The following is a 12312-nucleotide window of genomic DNA, read 5'->3' as shown; positions in this document are numbered from 1 at the left end:
TCCTCTCCACCTATCTTCTCCTCTATCCATCTTCTATCCACCTCCCCCTCTCTCCCTATTTATTTCAGAACCCCCTTCCCCTCCCCCATTTCTGATGAAGGGTCTAGGCCCGAAACGTCAGCCTTCCTGCTCCTGTGATGCTGCTTGGCCTGCTGTGTTCATCCAGCTCTGCAACTTGAAATATTGTGTTCAGTTCTGGTCACCTCATTATAGGAAAGATGTGGAAGCTTTAGAGAGGATGCAGAGATTTACCAGGATGCTGCCTGGACTAGAGGGCAGATCTTACGAGGAAAGGCTGAGGGAGGTAGGGCCTTTCACATTGCAGCAAAAAAGGATGACAGGTGACTTGATAGAAGTGTACAAGATGATGAGAGGCATAGATAAAGTGGATAGCCAGAGACTTTTTCCCAGGGTGGAAATGAGTATTACGAGGGGGTATAATTTTAAGGTGATTGGAGGAAGGTATAGGGGAGATGTCAGAGGTAGGTTCTTTACACAGAGAGTGGTGGGCGTGTGGAATGCGCTGCCGGCAGTGGTCGTGGAGTCAGATACATTAGGGACACTTAAGCAACTCATGGGTAGGCACATGGATGATAGTATAATGTAGGGTATGCAGGGCAGATTGATCTTAGAGTAGGATGATAGGTCAGCTGAAGGTCCTGTACTGTTCTATGTTCTATGTTTTAAAGAATGAGTTAAATATAGTTCTTAGGGCTAATGGGATCAAAATGTATGGGGAGAAAGCAGGAGCGGGGGACTGAGTTGGATGATTAACCATGATCATATTGAAGGATATAGTAGGCTCGAAGAGTGGAATATTCCTATTTTCTATGTTTCTATGGAACTGAGCGTTAGAACGTGAATGACTGTGACTTGGATTTAGAAGGGCATAATTTCAGAGTTTGCAGATGGCATGAGACATGGAAAAGTGCTAAACAATGAAGAGGTGGCAGGCATTAGGAGGAGACAGGCAGGTTAGTGAAATGCGCAGACACATGGGAAATGGAACTTAGTGCATTAAAATGTGAATCAATATGTTTTGGTAGGAAGAACATGAATAGGCAACATAAACTGTATGGTGCCATTTGATAGGTTGTGCGTGGGCTGCGAGTCCTGGGAAATTGGGAAACGTGAGATAGCTGTGAAATATTTGGGATCCATGATTTTATTAAGAGAAACAGGGCGCAGAGGCCAGGAAGTTATGCTAATTTATGAACAGGAAACGCTAGAACCAGTCAGAGGGTCTATGCTGAGAGTTCAGGCAGCTCACCACCACCTTCTCAAGGGCAACTAAGGACAGGCAGTAAATGCTGACTCAGCCAGTGACACCCACATCCCCTGAGTGAACTTAATAAAAAAAAAAGTTTGAGGTCAGTGACATTTAATCAGAAACTATTCTCCTTAAAACTCAGACAGGTAAGAACAGTGGGTGAGTTTCCATTCATAAAGGACATTTAGGAACCAGATGGGTTTTAAAATATTCCAACAACTTCATAGTCACATTTACTGACACCTGATTTTTATTGCTTGGTCCTTCTTTAAGCTAAATTCAATATTCCAAACTGGTTAACCTGTACCAGGGAATTCATTGCGGTCTCCTTTTTTTCAGGTCTAAACTTTGCACAAACTGTTCATTTTTTGGAGAGTGGACTTCGCATGCCGCGCCCTGTGGCGTGCCCAGAGAAGTTGTATCATGTCATTTTGATGTGCTGGGAGGAGGATCCCTGCAGTCGGCCATCATTTCAACTACTGCGTGACCTGCTGCAAAACCTCTGACCCCTCCTTTGCTATGCTAACCTTTCCAGTCCTTGTTTTGTTATCCGGAGTGTGTTGTTGTTCACAGGACTGACTACATCTGATAAATTAAACCAGAATGAATTATCCAAAATGAATTGTGGCAGGAAGACAAAAATGTCAAAGCCAATGCCTTGATTAAAATCAGTTTGAAGTGTCCAGTGGGAAAGGTAACTGAGAATGTCTTCTGAGATAGTAGGAACCGCAGATGCTGGAGAATCTGAGATAACAAGGTGTACAGCTGGATGAACACAGCAGGCCAAGCAGCATCATAGGAGTAGGAAGGCTGACGATTCGGGCCTAGACCCTTCATCAGAAATGGGGGAGGGGAAGGGGATGGGGGTTCTGAAATAAATAGGGAGAGAGGGAGGCGGATAGAAGATGGATAGAGGAGAAAATAGGTGGAGAGGAAACAGACAGGTCAAAGAGGTGGGGATGGAGCCAGCAAAGGTGAGTGTAGGTGGGGAGTTAGGGAGGGAATAGGTCAGTCGAGGGAGGACGGACAGGTCAAGGGGGCGGGATGAGGTTAGTAGGTAGGAGATGGGGGTGTGGCTTGAGGTGGGAAGAGGGGATAGGTGGGAGGAAGAACAGGTTAGGGAGGCGGGGACGAGCTGGGCTGGTTTTGGGATGCGGTAGGGGGAGGGGAGAATGATGCTGCTTGGCCTGCTGTTTTCATCCAGCTCTACACCTTGTTATCTGAGAATGTCTTCTAGTTTTTAACAGAGAACTGAGGAATAAGTTTAATCTGAAGACACACACCTCTTCATTTTATTCACCCTTGCTTTCTTGAATGCGGCAGTTCTCTCCCTGCTGTAGTTTCATGTTGCAATGGCACACTGAACTGTACCAGCTCAGACACACAACAGTCTAGTTGCCCTTACCATTGTCTAGGTGTCATGGAAACACACCATACGGCATCACTGAAATGCTGCAATTACCCTCACCAACCTTCTGCATTGGACCAAAAAGGGGATATGTTCTTCGGGTAGGTCATGTTTGACTAATTTGGTGGAATTCTTTGAGGACATTACTTGCATGGTAGACAGTGGGGAGCCTGTGGATGTGATGTATCTGGATTTCCAAAAGGCATTTGACAAGGTGCCACACCAAAGGCTGCTACATAAGATAAAGTTGCACGGTATTACAGGTAATGTATTGGCATGGATAGAGGATTGGTTGACTAGTAGAAAGCAAAGAGTAAGGGTAAATGGGTGTTTTTCTGGTTGGCGGTCAGTGGCTAGTGGTGTGCCTCAGGGATTAGTGTTGGGACCGCAATTGTTTACAATTTACATAGATGATTTGGAGTTGGGGACTAAGTGTGGTGTGTCAAAATTTGCAGATGACACTAAGATGAGTGGTAGAAAAAAGTGTGCAGAAGACACTGAAAGTCTGCAGAGGGATATAGATAGTCTAAGTGAGTGGGCAAAGTTCTGGCAGATGGAGTACAATGTTGATAAGTGTGAGGTCATTCACTTTGGTAGGAATAACAGCAAAATGGACTATGTTTTAAATGGTAAAAAAATTGCAGCACGCTGCTGTGCAGAGGGACTTGGGTGTCCTTGTGCATGAATCGCTGAAAGTAGGATTGCAAGTGCAGCAGGTGATTAAAAAGGCAAATGGAATTTTGTCTGCCATTGCTAGAGGGATGGAGTTTAAAAACAGGGAGGCCCTGCTGCAGCTGTATAGGGTCCTGGTGAGGCCACACCTGGAGTACTGTGTGCAGTTTTGGTCTCCTTACTTGAGAAGGGATATACTAGCATTGGAGCGGGTGCAGAGGAGATTCACTTGGTTGATTCCAGAGTTGAGAGGGTTGGATTATGAGGAGAGACTGAGTAGGCTGGGATTATACTCATTGGAATTCAGAAGAATGAGGGGAGATCTTATAGAAACATATAAGATTATGAAGGGAATAGATAAGGTGGAGGCAGGGAGGTTGTTTCCACTAGCAGGTGAAACTAGGACTAGGGGGCATAGCCTCAAAATAAAGGGAAGCAGATGTAGGACTGAGGTCAGGAGGAACTTCTTCACCCAAAGGGTTGTGAATCTGTGGAATTCCCTGCCCAGTGAAACGGTTGAAGCTAGCTTGCTGAATGTTTTTAAGGCAAGGCTAGATAAATTTTTGAACAGTAAAGGAATTAAGGGTTATGGTGTGCGGGCGGGTAAGTGGAGCTGAGTCTCAAAAAGATCAGTCATGATCTTATTGAATGGCGGGGCAGGCTCAAGGGGCCAGATGGCCTGGTCCTAGTTCTTATGTTCTTCCTGTGTAAAACGGGCAGAGGGCATACCAATTTAACATTGCACCAATATGGGTGTAGGCACTGGCTTTGGGACTGATGTCCCATCTGTTCTCTCAGATGAATATAGAGGATTCTGTGGTAATGTCTGACAAGGGATTTCATCCTGGTATCCTGGTCAATATTAATCCCTCAAGGTGATATTTGTAACTGGTGATTTACCTCAGTGCTGTTACTAGGAGTTTGATGTGTTCATAATTACTGGTTGTATTTCCTACAGCACAACAGTGACTACACAAAGAGGTTTGAGGCTCAGTGGTCATGTCCCTGCCTCTGAGCCAGGTGGTCTGGTTTCAAGTCCCATTTGTATTGGAGGTGCACCGTAATATGTCTTAACAAGTTGATCTTTAAATAGATAGTGACTACACATTAAAAGTAAACATTGATTATAAAGCACACTGGAGTGTGTTGAGGTCAGGAAAAGTACTTACTGTAGGAACGTAAATCCCTTCTATGTACCCACATCCCCTGGTCTTCCTAGTCCTCTAATAAACATTTGGCTACTCTAGTTGAAATCTTGAGATGGTGCGGTTATTGAGTGAACTCTTGTCGGAGAATGATTCTAACCATTTGACTTTGCTGAGCAACGAGAAAACCAATAGTGTCAAAAATGTACAGCTTGAAAGAAGGTCTCGTGGAGAGGTTACCTTGCTGTGTGTGAAATGTTTATTGCCTAGACCTCCAGTTTATTGATATCTCATTAGTAAGACTGATTTGCAGAAGCTCTTTGCAACAGAAATGTAATCACAAAGCTCTCATCAGTGTATCCAATTATCTGATTCTTAAATGTATTAATTATTTAAAGCAGAGGTTTCACAGTTCAGTCCTTTGTTAGTGCTGAGTTATTTCATTTTAAATAAGGATGAAAATATTAACTAAGATTTACCATAATGTTTTCATATGTCTCACAGTCGGTACATCAGTGTAACTTTTATGAGTTAAGTTCATGGTATCATTATTATATCAGAGCATGTGACCGGAGGATATAAATATCTCATACTCTATTCTACCTTGGATGAATTGAAGCATGACATTTTACTAATGCATGCTCCTTAGTTATAGTCTAATAGATTGATTCTAGCCCAGTCTGTGAATGTAATATTTGGATATAATGTTATTTACTGAACAAGTCAGATCCCACTCTGAGATAAGAAGGTGTAGAGCTGGATGAACACAGCAGGCCAAGCAGCATCAGAGGAGCAGGAAAGCTGACATTTCAGGCCTAGACGCTTGGGTTTGATACATCATTTCTTTTATTTAATAAAGTGGTCTCTTACTGAAATACAAAACCAAAACATGCAGATCTGGTTTTAACAATGAAACAAAGACAAAAAGATAAAAATTTTAAAAAAAGCTATTTACAAATAATACAATTTGAAAGATTTCAAAGATTTACAGTAAAAATATAATATTCCATCTATTCTTAACAGCACCTCTTGACAGTACTTAAACACCAGAGGGAATTCCCTTCTCTATAACATCTACAGGTTTGACTTAACTGTTTTAAGTCCCAGAGATAGTAGGAACTGCAGATGCTGGAAAATCTGAGATAACAAGGTGTAAAGCTGGATGAACACAGCAGGCCAAGCAGCATCATAGGAGCAGGAAGTTTGACGTTTCGGGCCTAGACCCAGTCTTGAGAGTCTGACAGCTTCTTCCTTGACTATTCTCACAACTGAGCTTGGAATTTCTTAGCTTTGAATAATTTCTTCAGGGTTGTAACCAAACACTTCTAGTCTGGAACTTTCAAATAAAACCATTACATTTGGGAAATCTATTCCCTAACTTTTCTGAATTAATTCCTTTCTCTAGGAGAAACCATTGCTCATATCCAACCTCAACCAGAATTTCTTGAGAAGTGAAAATAAAAGCTTTCCAAGCCATTAGTGTTTTTTCCGGAGCAAAATAAAATCTTACCTTTATCATCTTAACTGAAACCAAACTAATAGCCATCAATATTTACTGTGTCCACTCATAAATCTTTCCCAATGCAATAAAATTCTCATTAGCACCTAAGGAACTATCTCTCTTATACTGGTATTAGTGAACAAAAACTGACAATGGTTTTTCATGGTTGCCATTCAGTTCAGTTTCTAATTCCAGAAAATTATTGAATTTAAAAGTCTTCACCTGATGTGGTAGGTCTCGAACCCATATCCTCAGATCGTTTGCCAGGAGTGGGGCTGCTGGTACGCCAAATGCCACCGTGACGTAATTATGCTTGACGTCACGCTGTTGACGACATCGCGGTTCCAGGGCCGCCATTAGTGGGCGGGTACAACATGTGTGACGTCAGACGCAGGTTGCGTTCGGAGCTGGGTGTATACCCAGCCCAAGGGGGGCGGTCCGTTCTCGCGACGTCAGACGCAGACCATGGGGGCGGGGCCAGCTCCTCGCCGCCATGTTGTTGAGGTTGAGTGAGGAAACGAGCGGGAGCGGGAGAGCAGCCGGGCGTCCGCTCGCTTAAACCCTCAGGCCCACCCCTAGTTAATCCTTTAGCTCCCGTGTCACCGGTAAGGGCATCGCTCACTCGGCTTTCTGCGGCCGTGCAGGGCCGGGAATGGGTTGTGTTGTCTGTCAGTAAATGCAACTGTTTTTCTTCTCCACCCCCGCTGACTCCGCGCTCGGGCCTTTCGGCGGACCGAGCAACTAGGCCTCCCGCGGTGGGGGGGGGGAAGGGAATGGGGAATGTGTGTGCCCGGGTAGGCCTCTCGCTAGCATTCCCCCACCCCGCCACCTCCCCCTTTGGTCTCCCTGCTCACTGGCGGTTTGGATTGTACAGTGAATGGATTTTAGTTGAATTGAGTCTGAGTTGGCGGCGGCCTGTGTGAGGGGCGATTACGGCGCTTTGTGCGCGCACTAGGAGCGGACAAAGAGTGTGCATGCGCAGCAAGAGGGACCGTGGAAGGAATCAGGAGTTGGGGAGTCGGGAGGGGGGAACGGGGACAAGTCCTCCCACAGCCTGGGACGGAGTGAAGAGGAGGGGAGGGAGAGAGCTGGGGGTCGAATCTTTCCAGACTCCGGGTGGGAATGGGAAGGATTCCTCCCGGAGCTCGGGCACTCCGCTAAATCACTCAGTGCATACCTCTTGGGCTTAATTGTAATACTTAAAAATAAGTGGTATCTCTGTCCTAAAGCGAAAGGAGGATTTCAGCACCAATCACATACTGTTTAATCCTGAAGGCAAATTAAAACATTGGCCTTGTTTTTTTAACTGTTCAAGATCCAGATTTTGTGTCTCAAATAATCTGCAGGTATTTACTGGTTTCATTTTGTGGATACTGCACGCTTTTAAAAGTTGTAAAGGATATTTGCTCTCAATGCAATCTCATGTAATGCATCCCTTTTTAACGATCTGCATGTGTTGGTCCATGGCTTTCTGATCGGACACTTTTTTGCTAAATGGTTCTGAATGTAGGACAAGTCAGATTGCTTTTTAGAATCGTAAAGTATAAAGAATGAAGTTTGAGCCAAAGGAAAATATTCTTGAAATGGTAGAGAGTTTATGTGCATCAACCTTGTTTTTATCAGGCTGGTTGGATTTGTGATTGTTTTTGAAATTTTTGAATATTGATTTGTATACTACTTGCATTTTTAACATTTTATTTTCTTTATTTAGGGCCTTGCTGTAAAATGGATATCAGCCAGATCTGGTTTGTTTGCGTTGCTTGTTGTAAAGCCATGTTAGATTGTGTAACTTGTTACATCTGCTTGTCCCTGGAGCAGTTTTGACCAAGTGCAATTTAGTTGTGTCCAGTCTCTCTCCTGATAGTGTTATTCAGTACATATTATACTAAATGCAAATTAAAGTTCTTTATGAGCACGTTTGTAACCCTGTTTACATGCATTTTACAAGATATAATTGAGGCATTAGATTCTGGTATTTATTATTTTCCTAATATGCCCTGGCGTTTTTGTTAACTAAATGTTAATGAATAAAGGAAGCTGTGATGGTTTGGCTTTTAGTTGGTGATATGAACCTTAATTCTGAATGCATCATGTATGCTAAAGTATGGCAGTGACTGTCTTTGTGTTTACATCAACTGAAACCCTTCCAGTTCAAGTACATCAGTCCTGAAAATGAGAACAAAGCTGACAGCATTTGCACGACAGACGTTTTGTTTATTTTGAACTTTGTGTGATGTGGAAATATTTTGTGAAGATCATCCACTGTTGTTGGCACAATTGTTTGTGATGTTCACCAAACAGGTGCATCCCAGCTTTAGAGACTGCGACTAGAGAATGAGCCTTGGTAACAATTTAGCCTTATTTTATGGACTTGGTACTCTAGTGTTCATTTGGGACATTAATTTTGAATCAACTTTGCCATTTTTTGTTTGGTGTTGAGTTTTAATTAGGTCTGGGAAAGTAAGATACCTTCTTCTTAATCCTGAACACTTGAGTATTCTGCCCCCCAACCAAAATGTGTTTTGGAGAAAAAAAACAATAGATAACTTACAGTGCTTTTAAATAATAATTTGATTAGCATCTGGCAAATTCTGGCTTGTGCAAATCAGCAGCATATTTGGATAGTTTAATCAGCTCGTTTTTGCTATTTATTTGTTAACTACCCAAGATCCTAAACTATGTATTGCTTGAAATTTCAAACTGGAGTAACAAAATTTTAAACATTTCATAGGTTTAAAACCAAGTGAGATGAGATGCCACAACTGAAAATATAGAGTAAACTTTAGCAATTAAGAGTTTTAGAAATATTTTAAACTGAATGTTAAAATTCCCTGATCTTAATTGTAGGAACGATAATTTTTAGACTGTTGCACAAGCTCTTTTTAGGTATCCCAGTATAGAAGTTTATTTACTGTACCAAGTTTCTTCTTGTATCTACTGACTAACTCAGCCATGATCCTACTGAATGGTGGAGAAGGCTTGAGGAGCAAAAAAATTGCTGTTCCTCTTTCTTATGAACCTTTTTGGCTACAGTTCCATGGCGTAAATTGAGCTCTGTTGCCTTGGATGGAGAACCATCGATTTGACAAGTCTCATGTCGAGATCAGCAGAGCAGTTTGACTAAGTCCTTTGAGTCTTGATCTGCATTCAGCAACCACAGTCCCAACTACCCACTAAGATTTTGCCACTTGCTGACCTACATGTTAGAGTAGTTACTTGATAAGTTGGAATGAACTGTCAGTTTAAAATCCTCATCACATTTTGATCTTGTTTTTTTTCTCACCTTGGTTTACCCTGCAACTACAGTATACACTATTGTGGGATATTCTTACCTAGGTTTTGTCCAGGACTGTGGCATATGGAGCAGTGAACAGGTAGAAGAAGACCTTCAGATTTTTACAAATTTCATTACAAAGGAAATATTCAAATCTGTGTAATTTTATTCCCTCCCCCTTCACTTCGCTTTCGCTCTCCTTGTCTGTTTCTTACATGCACACATGAGTGAATTTGGAAAGTTTATACTTGCAGAGATCTACTGAAGTACAATTGATTGCAATCTCTGAAAATAGGATTAGATAAACACCTGAAGAAAAGCAAAGGGTAGAGAGAGCAAAGCCATTGATAGCTAGCTCCAAAGTGGAACTGACGCAGGTATGATGGGCTGTATGATGCCTTGTGTTGGAATTCCTACGATGTTAAGCATCTGGAATTTCAAGACTTTAATCTTGCATTGTGTGCTGATCTTTGAGGGCCATAATGAAGTATGATATGGAGTCAGGTTCTGTTCTCATTTGCAGCTTTAGAAACTATTTTAAATTATAAATTTAAAGTTAGTAACAGCCTAAAGCACAATTTTGTCTTAAGCATATTAATAGGATTGTGTCATCTCTTTCCACTAATGCACAAGGTGCTGAGCAAACCAATCTCAATCAAATTATTGGTGGTTATGAATCCAGAAGTAACTGTTCAATTGAATTCATTGAAACTTTAAGATGAGTAGTGTGCCTAACAAGAAATTTGTTGAATGATATTTCTGCATTTTGGAATTCCAGTGTGTCAGTTTTAAAATGTAGCAAAATCAGCCAAAATATTGTGCTTTAGAACCAATTATTAATTTGTGGAGCAAACAAGTTAGGTACAGTGAGGATGCTGACATCATAGGAGACCTGAAAAAAACACTATTGGTGTAACCCTTTTGTTTATATTACAACTGTAAGAACTGTTTTAATTGTTTATTATGGACCACCTATTCCCTTGGTGACAATGTTGTTACTGACGAAACTTTTTTGACACAGGACTTTTCTGTGTAATGGTTAAATTTAAATCGACCATTAGAATAAGCTGAATCAAAACAATCTTATCCTTTCTGATTTTGACTCAGATCTCCAGCATTCAAAGTTCTTAGCTTAAACATTCATTTTATTTTAAGAAATGGTGTGATAATTTAATATTAAAATCTGGTTAAGAAAAGTTTTAGGCTATCTTGTGGTTTGAAAGTGAATTTAGTTACCAGGAGAAATGTCCGTTGTCTCGTGAGACAATTGCAGCACTCCACTCACTCCATTTGTATGAACTTTTGATCTCTCTGCCTACAAATTCTGTACCTGTGCTTCTGTTCACTTCACCTGATGAAGGAGAAGCGCTCCACAGGCTTGTGATTTCAAATAAACCTGTTGGATTATAACCTGGTGTCATGTGACTTCTGACTTTGCCCATCCCATCCAACACCGGCACCTCCACATGATTGCAGCAGTGTGGAGGAAGTGCGACCCTCTGTTCCCTTTCCAGTTTTGTTTCTCCTTTGCTTCTTGAATGCATCTGATTGACATTCATCTCCATGGCTTTTATAGCCATGTTTCAGTGGCTACTGTTTGTATAAAGTCTGTAGGCTGGTCAGCTGTGCCATCTGCAGTACTTGTAGTAATGTTAATTAAGGACAATTGCATGATGTTGCTCCCAGGCAATTGGTGAATATATTGGGAAATCCGACTGTGATAAATCTCTTCACTAAAAGTAATGTCACAATTTTCTTTAGTCTACACCCACCAAACTATAATTTCTGCTTTGCTGAGCCAATCCGTACAACAAGGTTCCCGTTAAGATTTGAAAGCAGATGAATGTAGTTCTATTTGGGCGAAAAATAATTGATGAGTTACTTTTACTTGATAAGTTCTCAAATTTTACACCAGGAGAAATTACAGTTGAGCATGTTTACACTTTAAACTTGTGCACCATACTTGTTTGTTTTAATGGTCTAAATGATAAATTGGACAGAATGATTTGTGTGAGATTTGACTGGAATTCTGATGTCAACCTTATTGTTAAACTTTGCCTGTTCAGCCTTTCTTTTAGGCAATTAATCCTGATCGCATGAATTATTTTGGTCCAATTCTGCTTTCTAACTTGCTGGCAAGTGGCTTTAAAAGATAGACGAGGTATGTGCAGTACCGTTTGGACTGAATGTCTTACTTATTTTCAAGATCTGACTGATAAGGAATTCTGTGTTCTTTAACTGCTTTTGATGCAAAGTTTTGGCTTGTAATGTTAAAAGAAATGCTGTGTATTATGTAATGTATGTTCTCCAATAAAGATTCCTCTCTTTTCCAATTTATTTAATTAACTGATTTCCTCAATCACTCCTTGGAAGAAATTATTTAGCTCTCAACGCATACCTGAAGTGCATCATTAAATTAATCGATGCACCACATTAGATCTGGCTTAATTTAATAAGCTTTAGAGGGGCTGCAGAGGTGCACAAAAGATTTCTGATAATGGTTCCAGGAATCAGAGATCCTCCTTCAGTAGGAAGAAAACCAAAGATGATGACACAGGGGGTAGCCAGTTGTACCATTGTGTCTGTGTTGTTTACAAATGCAGCATCAGTCTAACCTTACCTTCTAGCTTTTGGTCCACAGTTCGATGTGTTGTGACACCTCAAGAGTTTAAATGTGATAAGGGTGTCTGCATCTATTGCATTTTTGAGCAGAGTTCCAGATCCTGTCACCCTCTGCATGAGAGTATTTCCCAACTCCCCTCTTGTCCTTCTAAGAATTACTATAAACCAATGATCAGTGACTTTTCTACTAATGGAGGCAGTTCATCACTAGCTTGGCCCTCAATATTATTTACCCCATGAAAGCCCCAAGAAGGTAGGGGAAAAGTAGGCACATTGATAAAACATAGCGCAGAGAGAACAGGAGCCCACAGCAGGATACTTGCTATAATAGAGATAACAAGGTGTAGAGCTGGATGAACACAGCAGGCCAAGCAGCATCAGAGGAGCAGGAAAGCTGATGTTTCGGGCCTAGACCCTCCT

At 41.4% G+C, this 12312-nt stretch overlaps 3 protein-coding genes across 8 annotated transcripts in view; all 3 read left to right on the top strand.

The window, feature by feature from the left end:
- The window catches only part of LOC109933964 (DENN domain-containing protein 3-like), a 17909-nt gene extending 11553 nt beyond the window's left edge, over window positions 1-6356 (top strand). Inside the window, exon 7 of the mRNA XM_048608507.1 lies at window positions 6231-6356. Coding sequence (XP_048464464.1) covers window positions 6231-6356 — 126 coding nt within the window. The remainder of the gene's footprint in view (window positions 1-6230) is intronic.
- Window positions 6357-6493: 137 nt separating this feature from the next.
- Window positions 6494-12312, top strand: part of rbm12 (RNA binding motif protein 12) — a 200239-nt gene continuing 194420 nt past the window's right edge. The window contains exons 1-3 of one of the 3 annotated variants that reach the window (XM_048608603.1): window positions 6524-6601; window positions 7708-7741; window positions 11337-11431. The gene's annotated coding sequence lies outside the window, so the exon portion shown is untranslated. Of the gene's footprint in view, window positions 6602-7707; window positions 7742-11336; window positions 11432-12312 lie in introns of all 3 variants that reach the window. The other 2 variants (XM_048608604.1, XM_020516960.2) reach the window with 2 other exon arrangements.
- cpne1 (copine I) overlaps window positions 6498-12312 on the top strand; it is a 275222-nt gene continuing 269407 nt past the window's right edge. Inside the window, exons 1-2 of one of the 4 annotated variants that reach the window (XM_048608607.1) lie at window positions 6538-6601; window positions 7708-7741. The gene's annotated coding sequence lies outside the window, so the exon portion shown is untranslated. Of the gene's footprint in view, window positions 6602-7707; window positions 7742-11337; window positions 11432-12312 lie in introns of those variants that run through there. The other 3 variants (XM_020516964.2, XM_020516961.2, XM_048608609.1) reach the window with 3 other exon arrangements.

This window comes from Rhincodon typus, chromosome 19 (genome assembly GCF_021869965.1).
Source record: "Rhincodon typus isolate 14 chromosome 19, sRhiTyp1.1, whole genome shotgun sequence".
In the NCBI taxonomy this organism is placed as follows: domain Eukaryota; kingdom Metazoa; phylum Chordata; class Chondrichthyes; order Orectolobiformes; family Rhincodontidae; genus Rhincodon; species Rhincodon typus.
Note: the sequence above shows the minus strand (reverse complement) of the source record. Positions and strands in the feature narration are given on the sequence as shown.